We start from the raw sequence: 12,164 nt of genomic DNA on the forward strand, positions 1-12,164 counted from the left end.
CGATTCCAACTCATGGTGACCCCGTGTGTTACAGAGTAGAACTGCTCTGTAGGATTTTCTTGGCTGTGATCTTTACAGGAGCAGATCGCCAGATCCTTCTTCTGTGACACCATTGGGTGGGTTCAAACAGCTAACCTTCTGGTTAGCTACCAAGTTCAAACCATCTGCAACACACAGGGACCTCAACTTTCAATATCAGAGTTTCATAATTTTAATGCACTAGTTGTTCTTAGGAAATAACTAGTTGTTCTTAGGAAACCCTGGTGACATAATGGTTAAATGTTACCAAAAGGTCAGCAGTTCTAATCTATCAGGTGCTCCTTGGAAACTCTGTGGGGCAGTTCTACTCTGTCCTATAGGGTCCCTATGAGTCGGAATCGACTCGATGGCAACATTTGTTCTTAAACAATGCCCCTACCTCGGAAGTGCCCTCTAAAAGAATGACTCAGCAAATCTAATTTTAACAACAGGAAAAAAAACCAGGCCAAGAAAAATGCTAACTCACATAAGAACAATGTATGTAATCCAATGCCTATAATAATTAACCATAAGCATTTTAAAAGATTTCCTCCCAGTGTAGTGCTTGTATGGTCTGTAAGATTTTCATTCATTTAAACTTACCTTTTGAATAACTTTATTGATCTCCGGAGTGTTTGGTGTGTACAGTATTTTTCCGTGTAATATAGGTTTTAGGAAGGCCCACACCAAAGCACCATTTGGAAACTGTAGAATTTCTTGATAAAGCTTCAAACAAAATGGTGCTGTCATAATTTAAAAAAAAATACAAATGTTTATATGGCTATATATATTACTTATGATACAGAATTCCCGAGATAATAGGAAAATTCACTTACATAACCACAATGTTATATTTCTCAAGGAATGTTTGAGACATATCTTTCATGACCCAACTCTGAACTTGGGCACTGAATTCAGAATATTTTTTCTTGTCTCAACCTTAATAGCTCTTGTCTCACATGCAATTTCCAGTTACTGTGCCTACTTCAATCATTTGAAAGAAAGGAAAGCATGACCCTCACATTTTCAAACTAAGTTAGCAAGAAGAGCAATGAGTGACAACCTAGACATCTCGACATGAAAATGGTAATGAAAAAATTAATCTGGTTTTTAATTTAGAAAATCCTCAATTCAGCAGTCACAATACAAAGACTATATGCAGGTTTTTCTCATGCAGTTAGCTGTGCGTGGTGCTACTGAATTTTCTTTGCTGCACCTATGCAGAACTATTAAACTTACTACTTTTAATAGATGAAATCCCTTGTTTTCACTCAAACAATCCATTCCTTGTGGTGGCTGCCATCATTGTTGTGGGGCTGTTTGGTTTCAAGTGAACATTTGTTTGACTAAATTGTCTAAATCAATAGGTTTCTGATGAAGGTAGAGACTTCATCATCATAATGATGAATAATAAAATATCTTAAGGTTTTAAGTTTGTATGGCTCGCTTAGTATAACTAGTTTTTTTAACCCCAAAGAGAACATTTAATATGAAAATATTACCTTAGCTTTGATAGCATGACATTTAATACACAAGGTATAAAGAGTACTGTTGTAGTGATTTTAACTGTTAATTTCTACCTCATTCTCCATTTCAAAAGAAAAAACAATTACTTTTATTCAGCAATTACAATAAAATTTACAGAAATAGTCCCTTCAGATATAAATTAAGAGCATGATTATATAACGAATTTTAAAGCATTGAGTTATAAAGGCTGTTCTTACTGATATTTTAGCAACTTACTCTTTAAATTATCAGCTTCATATAGGTAGTGGCAATTTTGATTTCAGAAAAGACATACTAATACATGTGTACAGAATAAAGAATTTGAAACCAGGAATCCTAACATCTGCCACCTGTAAGCCATGTCATTCAACCTTTTCTGAGCTTCCACCATGTCATCTGGAAAATGAGTATACTAATAATTTCCCAATGGTTAGTGTGATAATCATTTGAAATAAAATGAGTGAGAGGACCTACAATGTCAGATCCTCAATGTTAGCTGAATGATTGGATGGATGGGTGGATGGGTAGATGGATGGATGCGTGGGTGGGTGGATGAATGGATGGATGGACTGATGGATGGATAATGTATAACCCTCAAGAATTGCAAATGCAAAAAATGAGAGAAAATAAGAAATTTTTTTTATTTTTTAAGGATTAAGGAAAGATACAACAAAAATTATTAATATGGCAATAGCCTTAATGTCTGTCTATGCTCTCAAATTGCCCAGAGTATTTGACAGCTTTCTTAATTATACATCAGTTGATGAACATGTTGACATGATATCTCTAAGGTAACCCTGAGGGCCTTTTTAATCTGGCTTTTCATCCTACACCTCCAACTCTAGATAGTCTCATGCTCCTCATCTTCCTCAGTCCCACCAACACCTCTGTCCTTAGTTCTATCACAGGCAAAAAGTATATAAAGACATATCTTGGGTGTGGTAGGAGGAATTCTAAAATGGCCCCCGGTGTTCACATTTTATTTAATCTCCTGTATGTTGACAGAATCTCTGAATAGGTTGGATGCCGCTCTTATGATTAAGTTACATGTCAATGATGAAGGACTTTTGAAGATGTAATTAAGGCTCCTAATGAGTTGACTTGGAGTTAATTAAAATGGAAATTATCTTGGGTGGGTCTGACCTAAACAAATGAGCTCTTTAAAAAAGACTGAAAGTATCAGAGAGATGCTCCTGCTGCGCTTGAATATGGTGCCACCATGAGTTCTACAGCTGCAAGGAAATAAATTCTGCCAACCTCATGAACTTAGAAGAGGATGCTACCTCTGGCCAACAGCATGAATGCAGCCTTGGGAGACCCTGAGCAGAGGACCAAGCTAACCAGTACCCAGACTCTGGATCCATGAAAACTATGAGATAATAAATTTGTGTTGTTATTAGCCACTAAATTGGTATTAATTCGTTATGCAGCATAGTAAACTAATATGCTAGGATAGATTTCTACCAAGCAATTAATATGCATCATCTCCTTTATGCCTAATAACAACTTTTTTTCTGGTATAACAACTCGTTTTGAGTTGTGCCACATCAGCAAATGAAGGTCTCAAAAGCTTGACTCCAACCACATCATTAAGGTCAACTCTATTTTGAGGAGGCAGCTCTTCCTCAGTCATCATTTGAGTGCCTTCCAACCCAGAGGGCTCATCTTCCAGCACTATATCATGCAATGTTCCACTGCTATGAATAGGTTTTCACTGGCTAATTCTTTTCAGAAGTAAACTCCTGGGTCCTTCTTCCTAGTCTGTTTTAGTCTGAAAGCTCTGCTGAAACCTGTCCACCATGGGCGACCCTGCTGGTTTCTGAATACTAGTGGCATAGCTTCCAGCATCACAGCAACACGCAAGCCCCCACAGTATAACGAGCTGACAGACACATGGGGGATAACAACTTTATGAAGTAGCTATTATTGTTTCCACTTTATGGAGGGGACTAACATGACTCAGAGAGATAAAATAATGTGACCAAAGACATACAACTTGTAATTAGAGGGGCTGAATGACCTAAGCTTAAAAACTCTTACTCTTAACCAGCGTGTTTAATCTGCCTTTCTAATTAAAATGTATTCACTTAAAATGTACTCAACTACTAACCTGAAGGTTGGTGATTCTAACCCATTCAGCAGAGCCACAGAAAAAAGCCACTGGTGATCTGCTTTCATAAGATTATAGCCAAAAAAAGAAAAAAACCCTATGGAGCAGTTCTATTCTGTAACACATGGAGTCACCATGAGTTGGAATTGACTCAACAGTATCGGGTTAAAGTGGGGCAGAGAAATCACACATCAATCACCTTTCAGCTGCAATTGAGCTGTATGGACAGCAGACTTGTAAGAGGTTGCACATGGCTTCTCTTTGTTATAGGATATAGCCACTTTGCCAGGGCCAAGATGGTTCTCTGGGTCTCCCTGCCTAGATCTCTAACCCTTGCTGGTTAGCCAGAGGTTACAAAGAGGCTAGGTTTTCAGGTGTGTTATGTGTTTCACACCCAATTCCTTGACGTCACGGATGAGAGAACTCGTGTGTGCTCAGGGCACTGGGGTTTTCAAAGTCAACAGTCCCTCCAGCTTTTGGTGGCCTTTATAAAAACGAGGGATAAAGGTAAAAGTGGTGGAGGTGGAAAATTCTTTGCCAGTGTGTACGAGGCTTCTACACAGATAAATTATTCAGTGTAAAGTAGGGTTAATAATCAACATACAAATTAATCGAAATCCAATATGGATTGCTATTGTCTTACTAGAGTCTTCAGGAATGTTGAATTTTTCCTTGTCACCTTCCAAGAGATCATTAACTCTGGGCAAATCAATAAATGTGTTGGAGTTGCTAAGGAAAGATGCTTGCTCTTTGCAAACCATCTTCATCACAGACTGGAAAGAACCAAAGGGTGAACTTCTGGGTTGGCCTTTTTGTGAAACCTGAAAACATAAGAAAAAAATGCAATTAATTAGTAACTTAATATAATTCCCTCACCACCTTCTGAAAGTGTGGTCCCTCATTTGACTAAATATACAAGATGTTCAGTCAAATTTCTGTATTAGTCTTTTCTGTCCTTGGTATAATATTCAGATAGGTGCAAAGACCTTGCTGGCCGATATACCTGGTAGAAAAATGTCACACACACACACAACACACACACCCCAGAATTCTTGTTGTTTGGCTTGCAACTATTAATTCATAATGTATCACTAACTCAGACTCATTAAGAACCTTAATGTGTGTCTGTACTGCCAAATTGCCCAGATAAGTGACATCTATTCAAATTATGCATCCAATGATAAACATGCTGACGCACTGCCTCAAAAGTAGCTCAAGGACACTGTGATCTGGCCCCTCATCCTAGACCTTTAACTCCAGATAAACCCATGCTCCTACTCTTCCCCTGTCAGTTCCAGCCCAGGCAAAAAAGATTTCAAGCAAAAACTAATATCAAGCCACTAACCTAATCCAAATTCATATTTGTATTTTCAGTGAATGATCTGGAATTTGTCAGCCAATTATTTACGTATAAATAACTGTTGTGGTTTTTTTTTTTTTTTTTTGAAAAATTTATGAAAGCAGTTAAGCACCCCCTTGAAATCTCATTTATACTAATAGTTGATTTGGTGATTTCTTACTTTATAGACAGTACATGAGCTATCACAACCTCATAGTCAGTAGGATGTAGATGAACAAAATCTACTTCACCTAGCTAATTAGGGAGATATGAGGCCTTGCTCTTTGTCTGTTGCCCCCAGAGCCTTTAAAAGATATTTTGGTTCTTAGGTTTTGCTGTCTAATGCAAATTTTAGATGTTAGAAGAGAAATACAGGCAAAGAAGGAGCAAATACAAAGAAAGAGCAAATTTGAATATTTCCCCAAGGGCAAAGATCAAACACATACCTGTTGTAAGGCAGGCATATCTAGCAAGGCTGTAATTTTAAATGCTTGAAGAAATTCAGGAAGGTATTCAAGGACACGCTGGGCTTTGGCAAGGAGAGAGCTGATACTGGAAACCACATCCAACAGGGAGATGAGCAAGCTTTTTGCTTCAGAAGGTATCAGAGTCTCAAAGGGGACAAAAAAAAAAAACAATAATCAACATCTTTTGAGCCATGAAAACATGATTATTTGATTCTCTTGAACCTGAGAGATATTCATGTACTAATATACAAAAATCTTCTTTATTAGAGTATATGTAGCTCAGTGCTTTAGAACACACTAAAATTTACCAATACTGCTAAAATGTAAACCAAGAACCAATGTGATCTGCTGTTGAAATTCAAATCTTTTTCAAAATATTTCTTCATAACTTTGAAGTATCTGAAGTAGGCATTGGAGAAGAATGCAAAATAAAGCAGCTCTTTCATGTAAGACAATTTACATTTATCTACCGCTTCACTATATACAAAGCTTTCACACATCATTTCAAACCTCCTAATGCCTTTGGACAGCTAACCAAAAGGTCAGCAGTTCGAAACCACCGCCGTTCCTTGGAAACTGTATGGGGCAGTTCTACTCTGTCCTGTTGGAGGCACTATGAGTCGGAATCAACTCGATGGCAATGGGTTTGGTTTTTTTATTACCTCTGAGGTGTGCATTATAATGCTCATTTTATGGATGGGAAAACCGAGGTTCCAAAAGATTGAAGGGCTTCCTCAAGTCTCACAGTGAGAAAGGTCCAGAGCTGTGCATTTAATCCAGGTATTTAAAAAATATCCGTGCCCTTTGAAACCTTTATGGTGCTATCATAACCTGGCACAATGTATATTTTACTATTTGTATATTCTTTGTTCTAGAATGTAAATTCTGTGAAAGCAGCGACTATCACCTATTTTGATCATTTATGCAGCCACAAAGAACAGAAGACTGTCTGGCAGTATTAGTTGCTCAATAAGTGTTTGTTGAATGAATGGGTAAATCACCAAAAGCTCTTCCCACAAAACAGAGAGGGAAAAATCCCAGCAAATCTCCTCACTTCGCATGACATTCGCATATTGAATTTTCAGTGTTTCAGACTCAGGCCAAAGACCTAGCTTATCATTGCTTCATATTCTTGCTCATTAAAGTTCTGCGACTGCCCCTTAGCTGCTGGCTCTGTGGCTGACCCACGAGGCCCCTGAGATTACAGCTCAATCTTTCTCAGATGTGTGCAACTAATAATAATGTGGTCTGTCAGTTAAGACAATGGCTACAGCTCAAGCAATAGAAATGTTATGGAGGCTTTCGTCACTGTCTACTTCCCTTTCTAATTACAGCCCCACTCTAGAAGTAGCACATACAGACCCCTGACTTACGGTGGGGAATGACTGGAATTGAGTCACATCACTGACAGAGCAGATGAAAACATCGGATTCGCACAGCAAATAATGTTCTGCAAAAGACTTCCAAATCCATGGTTGTGGCAGAGAGCCAGCCGAGTGGGACAGAAAGCACACGCACTTTGGAGTGAGATGAAGCTGCGGTTGAGTCCTGGCTGCAGTAGCTAGCGGTGTATGGATTTTGAAATGCTCTCCTTTCCCTGAGCAATATCATGGATTAATCAACCTTCACAGAGCCATGCATATAGAAGGAATCTAAGAAGTCGGATTTGTTATTATTAATGGTGGTGTCACTTTTATTGAGGCTGGGAGATTGAATCCAGCCCAATATCTCATCCTGGAGAGAAATCTTGGCGAGGATGATGGCCTTTAGCAAAGCAATCACTTGGGCCCTTAGAAGCATGGATTTCAAATGTCTGGCCAGGACTTTGTGCACATAATAGAATGAGCACTATACATGACTCATCAGTGGACGTGCATCTGATTCCTAGCGGGCCTCAAAGGGCATATTGTAAAGTTGGAAAGCAGGGGTGGGGTGATGAAAGCATGCAAAACTAACATTGTTCTGTGCATGAGCTTTAAATATTAATTCTACTGAGATAGAGGTGGCCTTGCAAATTATGGGTGGACATTTAGGGAATGTTTATCCTCTTTACAGGCTTACAATGTACTAGTTCTTAAAATTAATATTTCTTTCTGGAGTGTGTGTGTGTATGTGTGTGTGTGCACGTATGTGTTTAACCCAGCATTTATCCACTAAATTTTTGGAGTAATAGGAAGGAAGATCATGAAGGAAATTAGACTTAGAATACATATGTTCACCCTGGACTGTTTGGAAGACTTGGAGTGGCAAATCTCCTCTTCCCTAAACTCCATGACTATTCTGGACAAAGTGAGACAGACAGCCTCAGAGCCCATTGCTTCTAAGAGACACCTGCTCTAGCTTACCCAGAATAAGCTGCACATTCTTCTAAAATTGTCTTTGACAAGATAACCACAGACCAGGTCACAGATGGCCTCAAGGTGGAGACTTAACAGACTAATGGGGGGGAAAAAAAAAACCTTCCTCCATCCCAGAGAATTGAACCATTTTCTGGAGAAAATGCATAGTCATCCCCAAACCCTGAGCACCTGCATAGAGGTCAATCCTGAATATTCATGATGAATTTGCATTTCCTTGTCTGCTCTATAAAAGCCCACCTCCCCAAGCCGCCTTCAAACAGTCTTGGAGGTAACAGCCTCAACTGCTCCTTTCCTTGCTCAACAAAATAAAGCTGCCTTTCTGATTTCCCACCTCAGCCTCTTGTTTATTGGCTGTAACAAGTCATGCTGAGCAGAACCTGGGGTTTCCACCTGCAACACTGGGGTACCTAAAGCCACTTTGTCATACTGCAATCCCCAAGGCATCTTTAATTAACCTGAATTTTGTGACACACATCCTTTGGGGGAGAACAACAGAAATTGGTAGGAGACTCCAAGGGTAAGGGTGAAATCTGTGGAAAGATAAGTAAAGATTCAATCACTGTAGGCCAGAAAAAAGAGGAACTTCAGAGAGGGGTCCAGCTGGGAGCAGGAGAGCTAGGTCGAGACTAGTTGCCTCTAGTGATGTCTTCTGGCCTTACCTTTGGGATAGCTATATTTGCCTTCCATTTTCAACTCTTTCCTGCATACACCATGATCCTTAGATTTCATGCCCCTTCAGTGCCATAGGGCAGGCAGAGAGCAGATAGATACACACAGGGCTTTGAGGTCTACCATTTGCCTCCCTGCCCCACCACCGCGCCCTTCCCAAGCACAGGCCTTGGTTCGAGGCTAGTAGGAGGGAGTGCCACACCCACACCGAGGGCACAGTAGGGAGTGGAGAAGGCCACAGCCCAGGGTGCAGAGAGAGAGGGGTGGCGCAAAGTGGGGGCACTGGCCCCTAGGCACAAGTCCAAGTGTCCAGAAGAGAATGGTAAGTGGGCCACAAATGTGAAAGGCGCCTGACTGAGGCAGCGGAACAGGAGAAGAAGGGGGCGAGGTGGGGGGAGGTGTTTCTGCTGACGCATAGCAGGTATCAACGACTACTCATCTTGAAATTGGGGGGGCGGTGAAGGGGACATAGAGATGCCCCTGGGCGCTGGTTACTCTCCCTATGCCCCTGGAAGGAGCCGCTGTCCCGCTTTCCCGGATAAACTCCCAGAAAAAAAAAAAAAAAAAAAACTCCCAGAAGGCACCCATAAAGAGGACGGGAGGCTGACAACCCCAGCAACAACGTTGCTGGTCCTTCCAAGTTAAGCAGTTAACCGTGTAGACGACCACCACCAACCCTAGGTCAAACGTCCCATGGGCCTGACCCCCAAGGACCTCCCTGAAGGTTTCCTGAGCGCCCCTTTATTCCCACAAGCCTCCTGGACTACACACCCGAAGTCAGCAGACAAGTGGCCCCAGGTGCGGCCAAGGCTGAGCGAGGCCTTCCCACGGCCCTCCTGCTGAAGCACCTGCGGACTGTCTTCAACTCAGAGCAAGTCCGCAGCTCCACACAGAACAGAAAGTGCCCTCTCAGACCAAGCCCCCACCGTTGTCGCTTTCTCCTTACTTTGTAGATGAAACTCCGCAGGTTCAGGTTTCTACTCATCAACACAATCAGAGAATACGCTTCTGACCCGGGCAGGGCACACAGTTCCTTCATAGCAAAAACAGATGCTTCATCCTCATGGAATGTCAGCAGGGGCCGAAGGATGTCTTGATCGCATCTTCCAGACAAAGCTGCTGTAAGGGCACTGGACAGAACCTGTTTCAAAGCATAAGGATCAGAATTGAATATGCCTGCAGCACAAAAATATCTCAAACGCAGAGCTTCCTGGAGGATGAATTCTCTGAGAGCCCATTTTCCTAAAGCCCAGAGAATTTACTGGTAGAGACATGGAACCCAAACCTCTGTTCTGCTGTGAATGTTCTATTTTGAATAGAACTGCTCCTAAAATGTGTACATAATTCTCTCCTTTTTAAGCAACATGCCCTTTGTGATACCTCGGGTGCACTATTAGAAGACCTTTCATCCTCCTGTTCTCTCCAGTGTGCCTCTCAAAATGTCCCCCCACCCTGCACTCTCACCGCCCCAGCTGCTCTCAGAGTTTGTGATTGGGTCCTTTTTCCCTGCGTTTATGTCTGACCCTTTAAGTTTATCAGCTCTCACTTCTCACTGTTATCAGTCTGAAACTATTTTTTTTCCTCCCCCATTTCCAGTCTAAAAACCAGGTTTGCAACCTTGCTGTAAGTTTTAAAAAAGGAAAAACAAATAAATTCAGAAAGAAGGGCTGTGGACCACTTTTATTAGTACCTATTTCATTTTTTTTATTTATTTCATTAGTAACACACATCACAATATAATGAGCTGAGGCAGGTCTTCATTTATGCATACGTTTTACTTAAAAACCTTTCTAATGTGCCAAATTATAAGATAAAACAAAAACGTTACTTCGTGTTTCATGCCTGTATTTTTGATGGATATGATTACACGATGGCACTGGGGTGGGGTTATGATTACCCTGAAAGGGTCAGACCAGGGACGCCTAAAACGTAGCACTTTGTGAAACTCAACTATTGTTCATTTATCAGGAGCCTCGAGATGGGACGTTTTCGGATGCTTTAATATTATGTAATAAAATGTCAAAAAAAACATTATGAAATAGAATGGCTAGAATGCTGTAATATGCTGATGTGTATTTGGAATCTTTCCGAGAGGTACAATAAGTACTTTCACATCTAATGACTCAAGAGGACCTTTTTCCCATGAGACCTGCATTGTGCACATCTTGGGAAAGCTTTCGTTAATACTTCTGTTTTCAAATTTATTCTCTGTAGAGAGGGTAGATTCCTCCTGTGGGATTTTAAGGAGGAGGCTCAGGGGTGGGATATGGACTTCTACCATGTGCTTTGCTTAGGGGCAACCCCTTTCTTATCTGTTCCACAAAATGAGCTTCTCATGAAATTTTTCTTGAAAGGATTCATCTCCTTAAACCCACTACTCTAGAGGCATGCTTTGGTGAGCATCAATCAGAAATACTCACTTGAGGGTTTCCTCTGCATAAGCTGTCGGTCCTAGTCTTATTTATTTATTGGTTTGTATATTACTCAACAGTCCCTGATAAATGTCTTAGAATTTATCCCCAGGGAAAAGAAGTTTGTGTTAAAAATTTTGTGTGTCTTTGTTTATCAAGTAGGGAGGAGCCTACACCCCATCGTGTTTCTTCTTTTGCCCTGGCTACTAGGAAGCACTGCAGTTACATCTAATCAAGAGCAATAGCTCCATCAGCATATTTTCCGTCACTCCTTTCCTTTGGTTTTCCAATTTTTACCACTTATGTTTAAAAAATCATATTATTTCTATTTTTCCTGTTTGAAAGGCACCAAGATTCATCTGGAAGCCAGCGGAGATTAACAAACAGAGATAGTTAGTACTTTTGATTAATTTGAAATATCCTGTGTGATTCCTTTTCAGAATAAAAGCAGGCGTTTTCAACTTATTTTTCGCCTAGGCTAACACAGAAAATTATCTGAAACACGAACGCCAAGTCACTGATGCTTTTCCTATCCCACCTGCCTGGCTTAAAAAGCTCCAAAAAGACAAGGGATCCAGAGTAGAGATCTCTTCCCCACTTGGAGCCCAGCACACACATACACACAAATACACACTCAGCCAATTAGAGATTTGTTTGGGTTCACAAACTCCCTTTAAAAGTGAAAATGACCCCTAGGAGAGTAATTTGCATTTTTAGAAGGAGCTTGTTTACTGGACATCTGCCGGGGCTGTAATTGTGTTCAGAGCAGAGGCTGGGAGATAGTCTCCAAGTGGCTCGGCTGATAATTTTATACGCAGAGGTGCAGGGAAAGCACTGGAAGCGACTACTGTTCTCAGCCTAATTACGCCTAAACAGGAAACACTGGCAGTGAGGTAAAAGAACAGAAATACAGGAGAAAGTGATGAGGCCATACCAGAGTTTATTAGAACCTTAAACCAGGACAGGTATATACATACATACATACATATATATACATACATACATACATATATATACATACACACACACACACAAGCATGTACATATAAATATATATAGATGTATATGTATGTATATGGAAATCCTGGTGGCATAGTGGTTAAGAGTTACAGCTACCAACCAAAAGGTCAGCAGCACTTCCAATCCACCAGGAGCTCCTTGGAAACCCTATGGGGCAGTTCTACTCTGTCCTATAGGGTCACTATGAGTCAGAATCAACTCAGCAGCAATGGGTTCTGTTCAGTTTCATTATATACATACATGGAGCCCTGGTGGCACAGTGGT

General features: G+C 40.8%; 1 protein-coding gene across 1 annotated transcript in view; it reads right to left on the minus strand.

The window, feature by feature from the left end:
- The window catches only part of ABCA13 (ATP binding cassette subfamily A member 13), a 572,876-nt gene that overhangs the window by 397,489 nt on the left and 163,223 nt on the right, over positions 1-12,164 (minus strand). The window contains 4 exon segments of the mRNA XM_064290236.1: positions 622-761; positions 4,278-4,455; positions 5,420-5,584; positions 9,416-9,610. Of these exon segments, the coding sequence (XP_064146306.1) occupies positions 622-761; positions 4,278-4,455; positions 5,420-5,584; positions 9,416-9,610 (678 nt within the window).

The sequence above is a fragment of the Loxodonta africana genome, chromosome 8 (assembly GCF_030014295.1).
Source record: "Loxodonta africana isolate mLoxAfr1 chromosome 8, mLoxAfr1.hap2, whole genome shotgun sequence".
Taxonomy (NCBI): domain Eukaryota; kingdom Metazoa; phylum Chordata; class Mammalia; order Proboscidea; family Elephantidae; genus Loxodonta; species Loxodonta africana.